Source organism: Condylura cristata, unplaced genomic scaffold (genome assembly GCF_000260355.1).
Source record: "Condylura cristata isolate star-nosed mole 26May11 unplaced genomic scaffold, ConCri1.0 scaffold00025, whole genome shotgun sequence".
In the NCBI taxonomy this organism is placed as follows: domain Eukaryota; kingdom Metazoa; phylum Chordata; class Mammalia; order Eulipotyphla; family Talpidae; genus Condylura; species Condylura cristata.
Window position 1 is genome coordinate 18,093,411 of NW_004567126.1, and position 18,167 is coordinate 18,111,577.

At 37.0% G+C, this 18,167-nt stretch overlaps 1 protein-coding gene across 2 annotated transcripts in view; it reads right to left on the minus strand.

Moving 5' to 3' along the window:
- Positions 1-2,302: 2,302 nt before the first annotated feature.
- ARHGEF12 (Rho guanine nucleotide exchange factor (GEF) 12) overlaps positions 2,303-18,167 on the minus strand; it is a 119,189-nt gene continuing 103,324 nt past the window's right edge. For both annotated transcript variants that reach the window (XM_012729730.1, XM_012729729.1), the window contains 12 exons: positions 17,615-17,715; positions 14,372-14,449; positions 13,225-13,300; positions 12,567-12,734; positions 11,752-11,839; positions 11,184-11,270; positions 10,978-11,057; positions 10,439-10,672; positions 8,960-9,430; positions 7,782-8,095; positions 6,651-6,720; positions 2,303-6,087 (listed from right to left, as the gene is read on the minus strand). In XM_012729730.1, coding sequence (XP_012585184.1) covers positions 6,077-6,087; positions 6,651-6,720; positions 7,782-8,095; positions 8,960-9,430; positions 10,439-10,672; positions 10,978-11,057; positions 11,184-11,270; positions 11,752-11,839; positions 12,567-12,734; positions 13,225-13,300; positions 14,372-14,449; positions 17,615-17,715 — 1,778 coding nt within the window. In that variant the 3' untranslated portion in view covers positions 2,303-6,076. The remainder of the gene's footprint in view (positions 6,088-6,650; positions 6,721-7,781; positions 8,096-8,959; positions 9,431-10,438; positions 10,673-10,977; positions 11,058-11,183; positions 11,271-11,751; positions 11,840-12,566; positions 12,735-13,224; positions 13,301-14,371; positions 14,450-17,614; positions 17,716-18,167) is intronic.

Below are 18,167 nucleotides of genomic sequence, written 5' to 3' on the forward strand. Positions count from 1 at the left end.
ATATAGAAATGAAATGATTTGGAAGACCTGTATCATTCAGTTAACCAGTGCTTTCCAAATGACCGATACAAGGTATTATATAATCACACATGGGCAAAATGGACCCTTTCTTCACACATTTAAATGATTAAATGAGCTAGTGGGTTTTAATGTTTTAAAGTATAAAAATTCAATTGGTGGAGTTCCTGATTCCACATTTCAGCTATCTTTTATAGGTTTTTCTTATCACTAAAAAAACCTTTAAAATGTTAGAGGCTGCAGCCCTCCCTGGTGGTGCAAAAAGTTAAAGTGCAGCACCACGAAGTTGGCCCCAGCATAGCCACTTCAGCACAAGTTGGATCCTCTGCCAAGGAGGTGACCCACATAGCATGGCAGACGCTTCCTGTCTCACTGTTTCCCCCTCAGCAATGCATTTCGTCAGTCTGCTCCCTGTTTGGTCGCTGGTGAATCCTCTCACCACCCCTGCACACCTGGCCAGTACCCCAGTTGTGTGTGCATAAATAAATAAATCTTCTTTAAAAAATAAAATGTCGGAGCTTAATTTTCTTCATATGCTTCAACCAAAACAACATATCACACCAGGTTGCATGCAGAAGTAAATTTGAGAATCTGTCTACTATTATGCTCAATATTGAAGAGATTTTAGAACTATGAAATGCTTCTCAAATATTACTGTGGAAAACAGTGGTTTTCCATTAAGAATGTGAAATTACATCAACCTGTAATGGGACCACCATTTTTTAAAGTGAATCACTACTTTTATTATTTTAGCTTCTAATAAATATCAGACATAATCCACATGAACATAAGCGCCCCTGACTAGATCCTCAATAATTTCTAAGCACATAAGTTGCCCTAAGAGCAAAAAATTGAGGACCAATGCATTGTATCATGCTGCCATTAATATTTCAAATAGCAGAAAAATTCTCTGTATAGCTACTTTGCTAAAATTTTAAAGACTATCAGGAAGTGTCCTAATTATTGTTATTGGTCAAAATGTGTTCAGGAAGCCCTAACCTGTCATCACATGTACTAACAAAGGAATCCCCTGAAATAAAGTACTGTACAGGAAGTTCTAAGTTTTAAGTAAACTAAAAAAAGCACTAGTCAAATGTGCAGGAAAATACTAGAATTAGAAAAGAGCTCCACCTATCTGAAATTATTTCAACCAGGACCTCCATTGATGCTTGAGTAGGATGGTGTCTTGTTAGTAGCAATAGGTGGCAAAACAAACATACTCCCTGACAGCTAAAACGGAAGTATTTTCAATTAGTAATAAAATTACACTTGACATTAAAAAAAAAGGGAAACACCTACATCTATCAGTAACGTTTTATGACATTCATCATAGCAGGAAGACATCAAGTTTAACTGAAAAGCAGCCTTTTCCATCAGGATATATCCACTTAGCTTTCAAGTTAGTATTAAGTGTGATGAACCAGTCACTTGGGTTGGAAGATGACAGCAAGAAGTAACCGCTCACATGCAAAGATGAGTTCTACTTTCTTCATTGCCATTAGAACAGGGCCACCTAGGGGCAAGTGGGAATGGCATAGGTACTTGTTTCTTCCAGGAAGGTTTGTAAGTGGAACAGTAGGAACAAGTTTCTATAAAGTGTGCTTGAATATCCTTACTTTTTAAAAGACTTACAATAGTCTACAAAATGCTCAGCATTTTTTGTTACGGTTATTTGATCAGTCAAAAATATCCTACAAATAAGTCAAATTCTGTCTATGTCGAAACGAAAAAGCCAATTCAGAAAGAGCCATCTGCATTTAAGTGGGATGCACAAAAACACAGAAATGGTGACACATCTGGGATTCTGGCATTAAGGATAAGAATGGCAAGCAGGACTTCGGATTTTCAGTTAGGGTACCATTAAACAAAATTATCTTCACATGAGTCATGAAAACTGCTACCCCATAATTCAATAGACTTGTACTCTTAAAAGACACATTTTACACACATATCCCAGAATGCTGTAGAATAAGGTAACAATATCACTGAACTATACACGTTGAAGTGGGTGAATATGTGTGATATGTGAATTATCTCCCAATAAAGCTATTAAAGCAACAACAAAATTGTCCCAGGTGGTGAGGCAATCCCAGTTCCTGGCGTGCTCAGGGATATTCACACATTACAGAAATCAGCTGGCAACGGCTGGTCTCAACTAATGTTCTAAAAAGCAGGAAGATGTTTGCTACTGAGATTAGACTCCTTGGTGCCTAAACTTTTCTAATATAACTTGTATTAGACAAATCAATAAGAATACAAATAAAAAGTCACATACTTAGTTCCTTTAAGCATATTTAATATTTGAACTCTCATTTTCTATTTTCCCAGACCCCAGAAAACAGAAAGGTTTTAGATGACCAATATTTTGTTCCAGAAACATAGAGCCTTATCAGCTAATTCATAAAAGAGCTATTTTACAAAGGTACATCTGGATAATTAGAACAATAAAGTCTTTTAGGCATTTCAAAATGTGATCAGTAAAAATACATGATTATTAATAAAGTTTTTTAAAAGATAGTTCCAGATTTTTTTTTTAAAAGTAATTTCTGTTAAAGAGTACATGATTGTATGGTGAACAAGGAAATAAAATGTTCTAGTAGGAAGAGGCTTATTAAAAATAACCAACAGTGTGCACACTACAGTTATCACTTTGCAGTGTATCTGCTTAGCAGTTGGCACCTGGAAATGGCAGACAGGGCTTCCTTCTAGGAGGGTCATTATTTTTCTACCAATTGTCAAAGCCATCAGTATCACTGGGGAAGGCTTATGGAATAAGGCAAAGGAAAGAACAAATTTGCACATCACTTTGTAAAGGGGTGGAAAGTCAGAAGAAACGTGATTTATAAAACAAAAATGACAATAATATTGGGGGAGGTGGGGTGTGGAGTAGCCAGTAGAAAGCTGACTGGAAGGTCCTGCTTTCCATTCCAAGGGCCTCTGTACACACCTCTCAATGGTTCTCTGTGACACACAGGAAGAAAATATTGACCGTGAGGGATGGGGGAAATATTGACCAAAACTCTAGTATCTCAAAATAATATCATATGCCACCCTCAGGGAAGGGAGCTTCCCTGAGAAACCAAGAAATGTTTTAAAGGGGACCTAACCTTTTTAATAGTCATTTGAAGTCATTTCAAGGAAAAGAAAGCCAAAGACGCTTATGAATCCACCTCCCACACCCTAATGTAATAAAGAGTTACTGGATTCTCAAAGATAACTCAAACAGTCCAAGTGAGCTGATTTTAAAGTATGCAAAACATATGGCTTGTAGGGCAGTAATCATGATTTTAAATTACAGCACTTTGGGCCTGGCTGATTTGCCTTGATTAATTCTGTCCTCTGAAAAGGAAGGAGAGACTCCAAATGTAATTTGCCATCTAATAGCAAAGGAGCCATTAGGCCCAGCGAGAGAACAGGGTCACGGCAGGTCACTCCCACTGCTACAACCAGCTCTCCTGTTCTGGGAAGGCCCTTTGTCTACCCCCTTGCCCACTCCCACGTGGAAGTAGGCTCTACTTTCTAATTCTGTAACTTCAAAACAATGCTTTGATGGTAACCAGTGTCACTCAGATAGGATGAGTATCTAATTCCATGTTGAAAGATAGTGTCATATGAAATGGATGTGAGCATAATGTCCAAAATGAAACAAAACGGGTGGAGGGCCAGGTTGGAATAGAAGAGGAAAGAAGTTAGGCTGCTAAGATAAAAACACTTAAAATTGGGGGAAACTTTTCAGAATTAGATTTTCTTTGAAAAATCTCAACATGAATTTATTTAGAAGTACTAGAGTTATGGTCCAATAATTTTTTTCCAGTTAGCCCTGTTATTGTTCCAAGAAGTTTAACTGCAAATAGAGAAAAGCAAATTGTGCTAGATGAGATTCTGGCTGAGCTAGAAGAAAAACCAAAACTTTGCTAACTTAGAAAGCTCCTTAATTGAGTGCCAGAGAATTATGTAATTACCCTGTAGTGTCTGAAGTTAACACGAAAGTTCTATTTATATTTACCTTTCTCCTGATTAATTGCCCACTGATGGCATCAGTGTGAAGTGGCTACAGGTGCAGCCCTTTGAGTTGGGAGCAATTACATTACCCAGCAGCACTGTGGAACCATTTGGTTTCTACTTGCTTCTCTTAAGAGATACAGAAAATTCAAGTTCCAAGCTTCATTTATATATTAGCTTCTGCTTCTAAAAATTTTTAAGTCCATTCTGATTTACTTGGCCTAGGACTCAAAATATAACTCTAATTTACAGATGAGGTCCAACGATCCAAACCAGATCAGTTTTGGAAAGACACAAACAAGAATCTGGACATAGATGTGCTTGCTAAGTTGTAGTGGTGTTTACAAAAGAAGTTGGGAACTTGTCATTGGTAATGAGGGGGAGAATATATATTTATGTATATATATCAGACTGCAGGAAATATAATAAAATTATATCCTGTTTACCCAGAGTTCAGAAGGTACTACTGAAAGATATGAGCAGTAGATGAACTCCCTGCACATTAAGAAAATTTTAACATTTGACAAATAATTTAGTTTTAGTTGGCAAAATTACTCCAAAACATGTACTTGAAGCACGAAGAAAACCACAGAAAGCCGATAAAAGTGAAGGTGTCCTCAAGTCACAATTCTGAAACATTCGTCCTCTGTGGGGTGCTGCCAAGACTACTACCCACCCCGAGCAGGCGGGTACCAACACCTTGCCTGCAGGGTCCAGTGTATGTTCTGGTCTGCAATTTTTAAGGTCAGTCATGCCCCGGTGTGGAAAAGCGCCAGCAGTGAATGAAGTCAGAGGAGGTGCTTCTGGTGTTGGCTTGAGCAGCTCTGCCTTCTTCATCACACCTTTCTCCACTCCACTCTCGGCTCTCCTTTGTACTCACAGAGCCCTTTGGCACCATCAGTGCAAAAATCAGAGTCAAACCTCCAGGTACTAAAAGTTTACTGGCCTTATCATCAGCAATACCCGTGGCTAGTAACTGCCATTGTTCAACTCAGTAGTGATTCAATTAGATAACCTTCCCGGACTCCTACCCGCTCCCAGCCCACCCTTCGTCAGCAACCCACACCCGCCACCATCTGAAGCATCTCCATGTACTTGGTTTTACTTCCTGCTTGATCTGCAGGGATAATTTACACAAGTGCCAAAGTCTAATGAATAATTATAAAAATGAAATAACATCAAGAATAACAAATTTATAATCAAGAAAATAAAATTTGCTTTCCTCTCCCTCCCAAGTCCCAACCCTCAATAGAAAAGAAGAAAACACACCCATTTTCAAGTGCCTGCTATTTAGTACATTGAGGATTCCTGTTAATTGGGTTGATCCCAGTTACAAAGAAGAGGTGCTTGCCTCAGGTGGGGGGCTGTCCACCTAATCTGACCACCTGGGAAGCACTCAGTGCCAGTCCTCTGCAGATAGGAGCCTCGGGCATACCACACCTTTGAGGTGACCCACAGAGAAACAGCCTATTGGACAGCAGAGGCATAGAGTACAGTTTAGTGAAGACAAGATGCTCCCCCCACCCTCTTCTCACTTCCTCCTCTTCATCACCACTCTCCCCAACTTCCTAATACCCCATTTGAACTCTGCTTCAGGAGCAACTGATCCTTGGGTGTACAAAATACAAAGGGCTAAAACTCTCACTATTCAAAACAAAACATGGCAAAAAAAAAAAAATTAAAATGTGCTTTCAAATATGGAATGAAGTCAAATAAATACAACTGATTTTCTCTTTTTCTTTAAGTCTAAGTAAAATTTCATATCCTACACCCAAAACTCTATACATTTGGTTTTTGTTCTGAATCAAAACGAATTTCCAATAGTGAGGAGAGCAGAGTGAGAGAATGGATTCCCTCACTGACAGACTAGTGCAGCTGCCACATTGTGAAGAACTAGTCCCACTATGGGCACCCTGGGACACGGCTAACCCCAGAGGGGTTCACAGGCAGGTCCTCTGTCACACATTCTTTGTGTCCACACTGCAGCCAGGATGTAGTGATACAAGGTCGAAGCTCAAAATCCAACAACCTTCAGTCACCTCCTGGACAGGCGGCTCTAACTTTTATCTGAGAAGAATAAAAACAGAAAAACATCAAATTAAGAATAAAAAATTAACAGTGTGAAGAGAACACCTATGAAACCTGGGGTGTAGTTGTATCTGTGCTTCTAAGTCAGAAGAGTCTCATCTGAAAGCATGTAAGCCAATGTGTGCAACTGACGTACTGAACACAGGTCCATTTGCAGTTACTGTAGAGACACACAGGACAGCAAGACCTGACGAACACCAAGCCCCCCATCCATCACAGTGACACCAGCAAACCTCACCCACGATCCAGGGTTTTACCAGGCTAACCACTGGTCTGCCTCCTGCTTTTGCAAAGGTAAAGCAAAACAGAGAGGGGAGATGGTGTGGTGAGTGACAACTGCAGTTCCTCTTAGCCAAGGAAGAGCAGCGTCAGCAGACAAGACTCTGCTTGATATATGATGTTTGGGAACAAGTAGCTTTTTAAAGACAGAAAAGAAATAGAATCTCAGAAGGCTTCCACTTTTAAGAATAATAAATCATTTCAGCCAAGGCACTGTTCAGGCAAGATGATTCCAGAATCTGGAATCTACAACTCTCACCTACCTGAGTGTTTGTCTGTGAGGGCTGATCCAGCCAGCCTTTGGCAAAGAATGGTGTAACTCTCTTCTACTTTCTGTAAAATAAAGCCCACATGTTTTTCACTTGAACATCACAAAGTTTTTTTTTTTAAATAGTAAAGAAAGCTTTTTCATATCATAGGTACATGCTTCAAAATTTCAACATCAACAGCATTAAAATTTTTGTTATTGGGGGGAAAAATTCTATTCCTTTCCCCTCATTCTCTCTGGAGTGAATAACTTACAGCTTTCCCATGTAAAAAGAAAGAGGAGAGGCAATAGGTGATTCTCCTACCCTGAGGAGTTACCCTGAAAACCACCCACATGTGGCACGAACTCTCCAAGAGCCAACATGCCCACCGGGTCTTCTGGGTCTCTCATCTACTCAGCCACAGGGTGACACTACATGCAATCATGTGAAGGAGGAAAAGCCAATCACATGAAGTTAAGAGAAAAACTAAGGGAGACCAGCCTTTATTTACTTAACAAGTTAAGAATACTTTTCATTCTGTCCCTATAGCCTCCAACAAAATGATGCCATGAAAGAAGATGTGCTCTAGCATCCGTGTCTACTGACGGCCGGCAAATACCAGGCCAGACAGAAACTGCCACACAGCTCAATTCTGAAACAGTGGCTAGTACAATGACATTTTCAATTACCAATTAACAAAAATCCCATTCATGTCCAGGTTTTTAGATTGTGGTGGTGACAGGAGCTAATTTCTACCTGGGAAATCATCACCATCACCAAATTATTCACAGATAATTAATAGGTTCTAGCATTTCCCAGCCTGGGATCATAACTATGCAAATCCTACCTATCATAGCTTATTGTTCACAGCTTCTCGTAGAGGACAGTCAATCCCCCAAAATATATTTAGGTTCTTAAACTCAGAAACCCACATCAACAGTTTATAGAGCTACTGCATAACCACACAATGTTGACCTCAGCTTTTTACCCAGGCCTATTCCTGGATTATGGTTGAAGGGCACATACAAATTCAGAACCTAAACAAGCTGATGAGTATCAGCATTTGAATCATTCTATACTACTTCTACTTCTCTGCGAAATGTGTTTCTAAAAACCAAGTCCTAAGGATACTGAAGTCTGAAGTACCTTTAAGTGTTCAAGGTCAGCCTCTATCTTACGAATATACTCCATGATCTGGCTCTGTGAATCTGCACAAGAGGAAGGACTCTGGACTTCAAAACAGGAATCCTCCATAGCTCCCCAGCGCTGCTGGGCCAGGAACACTGGGGTGAATGGTGAAACAGCCCCATCAGAATGAGCATTCTTGGGAGACTGCTGGTGCTGGTGGGCAGAGTCCGTGGAGGGGAGGCCTGTCAAGTGTTGTGGGGGAAGGGAGGTGAGGTCATCATCCGTGGAGCTCTCCTGTACTGTTTCATAGCCGTCGAGGATCAGAAAGTTTCCTATTGAAGAGACAGAACAGTCTAGTGAGGTCAGTACTGGTCCATCACAAAGGAGATGGAATGAGACAGGGTAAGGCAATGATGACTTTAAATGCTTTTAAAGGGATGGAAAAGCTACCACTTTCCAAATTCTCATGTTTCATTCCTAGTATATGAGCAATTTCTCTCTTCAGGTTAAAGTTAAACTTAGCAAACTTCTACAATAATATATGAATAAATTCATATAGCTTTTTAGTATTTAGAAAGTTAACTTTTAAATAGGTTTTTGAATATAAAAAAATTAATTTTAAAACAGCAACATCCCTATAAGGTCCTGTCTCTACTTCCCCCGATAAACACCTCTCTTATCTCATCGTCTACCATATTTTTCTTACCCTGTATTCCTTAACCACACAAAAATATGATCTTGCTGCATAGCCTGTGTGCTAGTCTTCTCTGCTGGAACACTTGGCTTCCAGCTATTCATGGAGTACCTCCCGTCACCCCTCTGTTAGAATGCTGCCTCACATAGGCCCTCTTGATCACCTTGCCTACTCCCATTACTCTCTGCTCATTACTCTCTGCCCACTAATCTATTTTCCTCCTAATACATTTTACTGTTTGACATCTTATCTACCATTATTCTTTCCTAACTAATACTGAAGCTCATAAAAACTGGGTTTTTCTGTGTTTTATCCAATGTAATACCTAGCACCTAGAATGGAGTCTGGTACTGAATAGATTTAGTAATTATTTACTACATGAAAAATACAAAACACACACTCACCTACACACAATACATTTAGATACCAAAAATCATCCATTTCAGCACACAGGACACTTAACAACAATCAAAATCAAAGTATGAATGGGAAAGGAACTTGCCTGAGATGCGTAAATTAACATCCTTCTCTTCCTTTTTAGCTGCTCCATCACCTTCTGATGGATTATCATCACTATGTGCTTCACGGGCATCAAAAAAGTGCTCTCCACTCTCATCAAGACCCACTTCTGGCTCTGCAGGAGGCATCTCTGGGACCATAAGCATATGGCCCGTTACTAAAGTATTACTTGCCTGGCCATCTTGGAATGCCAGTGCTACTGAATCTCGTGAAGCAGATGATTCAGTAGAAGTCCGTGGACTATAACAAGTTGAAATGTCACCAGTTCCAGTTCTGAAGGGCATCTGTCCTTCACCAGGGTGATAGGCCTTAATGTTTTCAGAGTTCTGGGTTTGACCATCTGCCTGCTCCTCTGGAGAGGCTGTCCTGTGTCTGGGGAAACGTGGCCAGTCTTCCTGAGCACTCTTCTCAGTTAAACCCAGCTGCTGTACCAGCAGCTGCTTCAACAAACCCACTAGATGATTTAGGAAGAAAGAAAAAAGAAAGTCACAATTATAGCCTCAGATAGCCATAATTAAATTAATAGAATCACCAATTATCATTATTAAATATCTTTTTCATAATTTTTGTCAAAATATTAATTTTTGCACAACCGTCTGTATTGTTTGTTTGAGAAGTAAAACAAAACGCCATTTGGGTAAGATTTAACATTAAACCAGACTCGAAAAGATCTAAGGCAGTAATCCTGGTTAGAACTGCTCAATAACCAATAAATACCATGGCTGCCTATATTTTTCTTTCCACGTGACTAGAAAAATACCCAAAGGAACTTCTTAAGGATGCTGCAAAGCTGTGGTAATTCTGACCAAAAAAAAAAAAAAAAAAAAAACACAACTGCAAGTTCTGCTTTTTCCAGAAGCAGATGCACATACCAAGGCATTCTTTTTTAAAATTTTATTACACACAGAGAACATTAATTTTATCATTTATAATAACCCACAGAATCTCCCTGCATGGTAGAGGAAAAATAAAGCTGCATAGTAATAAAATTTAATTTCAATGATTTGATGGCATGTATAATTTCAAAAGATAAAGAACATTTTAGTAGTTTTGAAAAAAATGACCTTGGCAGCACAGCTTCCTTAGGTTGTTGAAAGAGAGCAAAGTTAATTTGAATAGAGAAGTGTAAGCTGTGAGGTCACTTGCACAATGGTAAGAGTTACTGGGACTTTAGTCAAACCATTCAAAATAATGGAGTCTGTTAATTCAACAGAATTGAGAATAATTTAGGTTTTAAAGACCTTGATCAATTTCTTCCTTTCAACTCTACCTTAACTTCTCTCCTGTTTCTTAAATTATACAGTCTCCATACAAGCCTGGGAGGTTTTCTATCATCTTTACAATTAAACTGTAAAATTCTTGCTATGAAGTCACAACTGATACTTCTTTGGCTTCTCCCCACATGGCTACAGTTGTGCACTACACAACTTAGCATGTGTCCTAACTTAGGAATAAAACTTACAATTCCTTAGTGCATCCAAGGCCCACCGTTCTTCTGAGACAGGCAAATGTGGATCTGGGATTGTGATTTGATAATTTATTCCAACTTCCTTTAGAGTCCCATCTTCATGTTGCTCTTTTGCAAACTGTCTCTCAGTAGCAAAGAGGTCATCTACCTCCGATTTTCCAGAGGTGTCCAGTGAATGCGATTGAGGTTTGGATGATATTAAGGGAGACACTAATCCCAAATCTCTCTCTGTTCAGTGGGACAGAAAAAGTAGAATGTATCTTTTAAAAATAAGTACCTTTAAAGTTTTAACATTAAGGAAATACTTGGCAGGGAGAGGAACAAGTGCAGGAGCGACAGACATTATTTGTTAAGGGAAATACATAGAACTTAGAACAACGTTGTAATGTTGTAAGAGAAGGCTGATAAAGTGGAATTTGTTAGAGCAGATCATGCCAGAAACTTAATAAACCAAAATGAGTGAAAGTGTCTTTGCATTTTAACATCTAATTACAGACCACAGTCTTTCAGGTAAACTTAACAGATCAGTTTACCTGGACTCTGTATACCAGTGACTGAAAGACCATGATGTTCTACTTTTAATTTTGGAGGTTCTTCTTCATCATTGTCTCCTCTATTAAAAAAAGAAAACAACCTTTCAGCCTCATGAAGTATCCAAACATTACTGCAACAGAGAATTATCCACTTCTTTTCTGATCAACCCACAAAGTAGTCCTAACACAAGTAAAGGTACACTCACTCGCACGGTGATGACTGCGGCAATGGGATGGGCTTGGTGGATTGCTCCTTCACTGATGCAGCCATCCGACATATTAGGTCCTGCCACCTGGAGGAAGTTTGAAAGGAAAACAAAATACAAAAGGAAAAGGAAATAGACATGCCCTTTAAATACACTCTGAAAACAGCAGTAAAAAATAATAAGCTAGACACCAACCAAACACAAATTCTACTTCTATCAGAGAATATGTTTACTTAGACAATATACTATTAAGCAGAGATTATAAAAATACTCTATGCCTTAAAGAAAAACCTAGTAACATTATGAATACCCTGCCCATTAAAAACTTTACTTGGTGCTTCTGAGAAACTTTTCTTTAGATAAGGATATTCAGTAGAACAGAATCGCACTAAAAGACATCAATTCTAAAAAGAGAAAAAGTTCTTAGAACATCTAGAAAGAAGACAGAGTAAGTGCTTGTTTCTACCCAGTTTTTGATTTCCATAGTTATATTACAAAAACAAAGCTAAGTTTATGGACTATTATATTTGGGATAATAAAAATGTTAGAGCTGCATCTAAGTACATACACAGTCTTTTCAGAAACTGTCTGTGCCACCAGTTCATAAATTTGGGCTCCGTTGTCTGACATGGAGATGACAAATAAAGCTTTGTTATCTGGAAAATAGAAAGCAAAAATTATCCCAACAATATTACCTACAGGGGCCAGTAAGGATGTTTCTGGGGTTCTGGTGTTACTTTTTATCTTTATATCTATGTATTCACTAGGAAACATGTTCACTTTATAAAAATCCACCAAGTTAAACACAAAATCTATGCAACTTGTATTTCATACTGTATTTAAAGTACTGAACTGAACACTATGACACTCTTGCATTTATTCTGAATTGCCCTTTTCCTAAACAGTTAATAATATTCAGTGGGTGCTGGAGACAAAGGTCATAAATTGATTTTGCCGTCATGGAATAAATAAGTTTCAAAAGGGATCTCTTTGTTAGTACAGTTAATATATAATCTGCTAACTTAAATGGTTTTCAAAAATCCCATACTATAGCTACCTCTTCAAGTGTTGCTCTTTTTTCTAAAATCACCATTCTAAAAAAATCCTTTTTGTTGGTATTACCTACCAATTTACTATTTTCATGGGTGTCTATCAATGATTGAAACATGTAATAAAGGCAAAAGTAACATTCAAAAATGTTTAAATGCAGAAAATGACTCAGAAAATTGGGGGCATCCTATATCCTTAATTCACTTTTCAAGCAGTGTTTGTGTTTTGATTTAATTTGTAGAAGAAAAAAACAAGACTCTATGCAAGTTGTGTTATCTAAACAACACTGACTATCTTATGCAACTTTACAATAAACCTAGAGGTCAACATCACCTGTTGCTACTTGTCGAACCAACACGGTATTCAACTTAATGACAGGGCTAAATGTGTGTTTGCTATCAGCTGTAGATGCCAGGATCTTACTATGGCACCTTAATACCAGTCTATCATCCTGCTTTTGTAGCAGGACAAGAATGTCTTCCAGCAGCAATGTGTATAAATCTAGGGGGAAAAAAAAAGAACAGATGATCAGTACAGATCTTGAGATTTGCTTTGTAAACTTTTCAACAATTCAACAGAGAAATGTTGTTTCTGTTAAATCTAGTAAGTTTAAATAACTGACTTGCTATTGTTTTTAAATTATCTTTTAATAATTCACTGTTATTATATTACACTAACGTATCAATCTATGACTAACAAAAAAGAAATTTGCTCACCACATAATTGAGAAGCAGTGGTCTAAAAGAAAGCTTAGACTCATTACAATACAAGAAAGATGGAGAGAGGACTGAGTCATGGTAAAGTTTTCTGCTTCACACTTCAAATATCAAAATAACCTAAGTAGATCTGCAAATGAGTAAGTAACACAAGGCAGCATTGTTAAACTGCTGAAATGAAAACTGTGAATGGTTCTCTTCTCTTTGGCATAAGAAATCTTTCTCATGCTTTTCTTTTTTCCATTCTCAACAAAACTGACAGACATTAGACCTACCAATAGTTTTATCTCTATTCACTTTCCAGACCAATGGTCCTTCATGAATCATCTTCCTTTTTGTTAAATCCAAATTCTGCCAAAATAAAGAGAATTTCACACAAATCATTCCAAACACTTCTTGAGAGATATTCTACATCATCTGATTTCAAGAAATTCTTATTATAAAAGACTCATTTATATTCACTATCATTATTATATCTTTCAACTATTTAAAAATGAATAAATACCAAGTTAAGTGGATACAAGTTTTCTAAAAAGGAAAATGTTATTTTTCCCAAAACACTGAGGAGTGTACTGGCTTCCAAAGCTCACTCTACAGAGGTGATGATAGCGTGTTAAAATGACGTTGCAAACACTCAACCATTAGGTTCTTAGTCCATCTCTTAATCTGTCTATGAATAAATAACTAGATGAGGATGATGCCTAACTCATCTATAACTCATCTATATAAAGGTCTGAGTTCCAAGGCTCTAGTTTCACAGGAGCTATTCTAAGGAATAGCACTCATGAAAAAATGAGCTTTCCCCACATGTTAATAACTCAGTCAGAGGACCATTTTTTAGTATAAGTAGTTCTAGAAAAATCTCATTCTCTAGAAGTGAAGAGGCTAAACACATCAGCAAGTCTATTTCAAAAGCCACCAACACAACTACCACCTATGGAAATAGAACAAGAAATATTTAAAATCCTAAAAAAAAATTCTCAATATAAAAATCCATGTACTAGAAGTGGTAACTAGTAAATCTTTCCTGTAATAGTTTCACCTTTTATTCTGTTGAAGAGCTTCAAGGAAAAACAAATTAGCTTGCTTTTTACTCAATAATCTAGAAAGTTCTCATAATAAATAGCCTTGATCATATTCAAATTATGGGACACAATTAAATGTAATAGTATTATTGTTTCATCTACTGCAAACTCCTGACTCAAAAAATTAGTTTTGCACAAAACACTGCTCTAATGAAAGACTAAAGTAATCTTTATACAAACCAGACATGTAAAAGAAAGGATAGAATCATAAATATAGACAAATCTAAGATATAAAAATTCCTTCAGGTACTATATGTTTTCACTGAGATGTTAATTACCTGTCAGGTCTTTAGTAAATTTTATTTTATTTTTAAATTATGATTAGACCATCTCTCACCCTGAGCTCTTCAACATTTGGGTACTCTGACAACTTCAGATTGGAGGTATCGAGGCGACGCTGATAATCTTCTAAGCGCTGGAAATTAGACAGGATGGAACCAAGGTTATTGCTTTGTGTGTCGATGACCTCCCTGTTTTACTAAACTCCCTGTGACATTAGACACACTAACAACTCACTGACTTTGGCTGTATTACATTTCCCCAGTTTTCCTCCTATCTTTTTGATATGTTTCTTCCTCAATCTTGTCAAACTCACTGGCCTCTCACAAGCTTGTATTTAGTTTTATGAACATGTAAGTCATGTACATGCTACAACTGGCACACAATAGCAAATAAATATTTATAAAAAGTGTCCCTCCAACCTAGTCCTCTCACCCTTCCAGCTCCCCATTTTCTTTAAAGAAGTAGGTATTTCTTGGGTAGCCTATGAGAAATATTGTAAGCAAATAGCATAAATGTGTATCTAAGTGTGCTTATCTCTATACATATTGTGTATATTCCCCTTTTTAAAAAAAGATAGCACAATATATTCATACATACATTACTCATTCAAATAGTAACAGAATAGATTCATATGCATTAATGATCACCTTCCCATGTGTGTTTGTGTAAGCATGTATATGCTGCTCATAAATACATCTTGCATAACGGTCCAAATTAGCACATATAGAAAGAGCTATCTTCTTGTTAATGGCTGTATGGTATTCTACTCTATGAATGAACTGAGTTATTTAACTACATCTTAGTAATAGTTATATAGATTACTTTCAATCTTCTATAGCAAATACTGCAGTAAAATAACTGTACTCAGAAGCTTTTAGATACATATACAGGATATATTTCCAGAACTTTAGATAAAAAGGTATATGCCACTTCCCCCATGATCATAAAAATTTCCAAATACAAAACATAGTCTAAATGTGGATAGAGACATCCACCCATATACCCACCACCTACATCCCACAATTAATATCTGCTACATTTTCTTTCTCATATAGCTATCCATTCATCTCTCTATCCATCTATCCATATTATTTTTGGAGACATTTCAGTGTAAGTAGATACAAGCATTCTTTACCTCTTAACATTTTGGCATGCATATCATACCCAACATTTGTTCATAGTTCGTTTTTAAGTAAAATTTACATAGTGAAATGTATACATTTTAAGTGTAACTTTCATGAGTTTTCACAAATGTATACATGTATGCATTCAACTCCTACCAGGATATGAAACATAAGTATTACTTCAGAATGTTCCCTTATACTTGTTCCTAATTAATACCTGTCTTTATATAACTGTTAACACTACCACCTATCCATTACTTTTTCTTTTCCTATTATAGGTTAGTTTAGCATGTTCTAGAATTACATATACTTTGATTATATGTATGGACTCTTTGTGTCTGCTTCCTTTCATTCAGCATAATATTTGTCATAGTCATTATACTGTGTGTATCAGTAGTTCAATGTATTTTATTGCTGCATTATTCTAGTTCATGACTATAGTAAATTTAATTTATGCTCTAGACATTCTTGTACAAGTGTATATTTTCATTTCTCTTGAGTAAATCAATAGAAATAGAATTGCTGAATCAAAGGATAGGTATATAATATGTCCATTTGTAATTTATATGACTATTGCCAAATTGCACTTCGTGCTTTACACATCAGATAATATTGATGTATTTGAAAGTATTTGTTTTCCTATTGCCTCCCCAACAAAGTTGCAATCATATCAGTTCTTAAGATATTGTATTGATATTCATGTATACAATTACCCTCTATGACCTCACAATCTTGAATTTTTTATCTTAAACAGTCTTCGTAGAGGTTACTTTACATAGCCAATTGTTTGGTGTACACAGTCACCCAATGTTCCAAACTCAACCTCTTCCTCCTCCTCACAAATCTGGGGCTTCCCCTCTCAGGTCCATCTAAATGTGCAAGCCAGGGGTTTATTCTTATCCATCATTTTCTTTAAAGCAGTCACTGCATCCTGTTAATTTTACCTTCTAAATATATTGCCAATTCTTGTGATTCTCTAAAACACCATTATCTATCTTGGATTTCTGCAAAAGATACCAAATGAGCTTTAACCTCCATTCCCTTCCTCCTTCAACCCATTCTCCAAGGAATAGTACCTCGGGTACTTACAAAATGAAAAATCTGAACATGCTATTCTAATACCAAAATGTCTATAATAAATTCCTACCACTCTTAGTATAAAAAAAATATTTAATAGTCTGCACACCCTGTAGGACTAGGCCCTGGCCTACTATCCCTTATTTTATATTACTCTAACTTTGTTTAGGCATGATCCACCCTATTCTCTCGTTTCAGCTCATCAAATACATATGCTTCCTTTCTTACCCCAGGAGTTTTGTATATGCTGTTCCCTTTATCTGTAAGATGGCCCCCTTCTATATTATTTTGGTTATTTATAATTATCTTTAAGAGCCTAGCTTCAATATCAGCTCCTCAAGGAAGCTGTCTCTGGTGGTCATTGCCTAACATGTTCAAACTAAGCTAGGTTTTCTTCCTTATACAGGCCTAAGATCCTGAAATTCCTCTTCACAGCAAGTGATACAAAATACTTGCACCATAAGGGACCTTCTGGTAGTACAGGAGTTAAAATCAAAATCTATCAAGATACCGCTAACCACTACGGCATGAGCTCAATCACCTTCCACGGAACTAACCTACATGGCACAGCAGAGCTCTCCTGTCTTGCCCACTGCTTGACTCAACAGTGTATCTCAGTAGATATGCCTGTCCTGCTCCCTACTCTGTCTCTGCGGAATTCTCTCTCTCCCTGCACCTCTAGCCTATAGCCCAATTCTTGTATGCATAAATGAATCTCTAGCAAAAAAAAATACTTGCACCATAATTTGTTCAATGACTTTCTATCCTACTAGAAAATAAGTTCACTTCAAGCAATTAATGTACTCATTTTCTTAACTACTCTACATACTCAGTACATATACATTGTAGAAGCTCTGTAAATATTGCTGATTGAATAGATGAAAGAATGAATAAGCAAACGAGCAGCTAGAGATACTCAAATACAACCCTAATGTTCGATCACAAGTTGATCTGGACCCATCTATTATGTGACTAGTTAACAAATGTCCTACCCTTCAATTATATAATGACAGTTTCAATTAGCATTCCATACATTCCAGGTAACACTAATTTAATATTCTATGTCATCCTATATTTTCTTGCTTTTTCCATCTCACCTGCTTGTTTTCTGCTTCCTTGACAGCCTGATTTACATAATTTAAGATCTGACGACAGTGATCAGCAGCTTTCTTCACCTTCTCCCTTTCTATTGGCCATTCTAAATAAGGGAAAGAAATAAAAAATAGAAAAAATCAGATAATGATCTTATTTTAACAGTTGTAAGGATACACTAAGACTGTGATTATATTGATACCGGAATAAAATCTCCAGTAGAATCTCAACTCAAGTAACTTTTGGACAAGTGAGACTTCTTATGATATAAATACTAGTGTTTAAAAAGAAATCATATTTGAAATCCCAAATCCAAGAAATTATACTTTACTTCATATATCAGGGCCACTATGTTACACATTCCAACGAGTGGTTCTTAGTCATATTCTAAACTATGTAAGTAGGAAGAACCCTCTCCTAGACTTTCACAGTATAGCCTATGAGATTGTGTCCACTGACCTGTTCAGCAGTATTTTTTGAATGGTAACACAATTCAAAATACTCCAAAGTAAGTTTCTTTGAATTTGAGATTATATTTAAAAAAAGAAAATTATAACA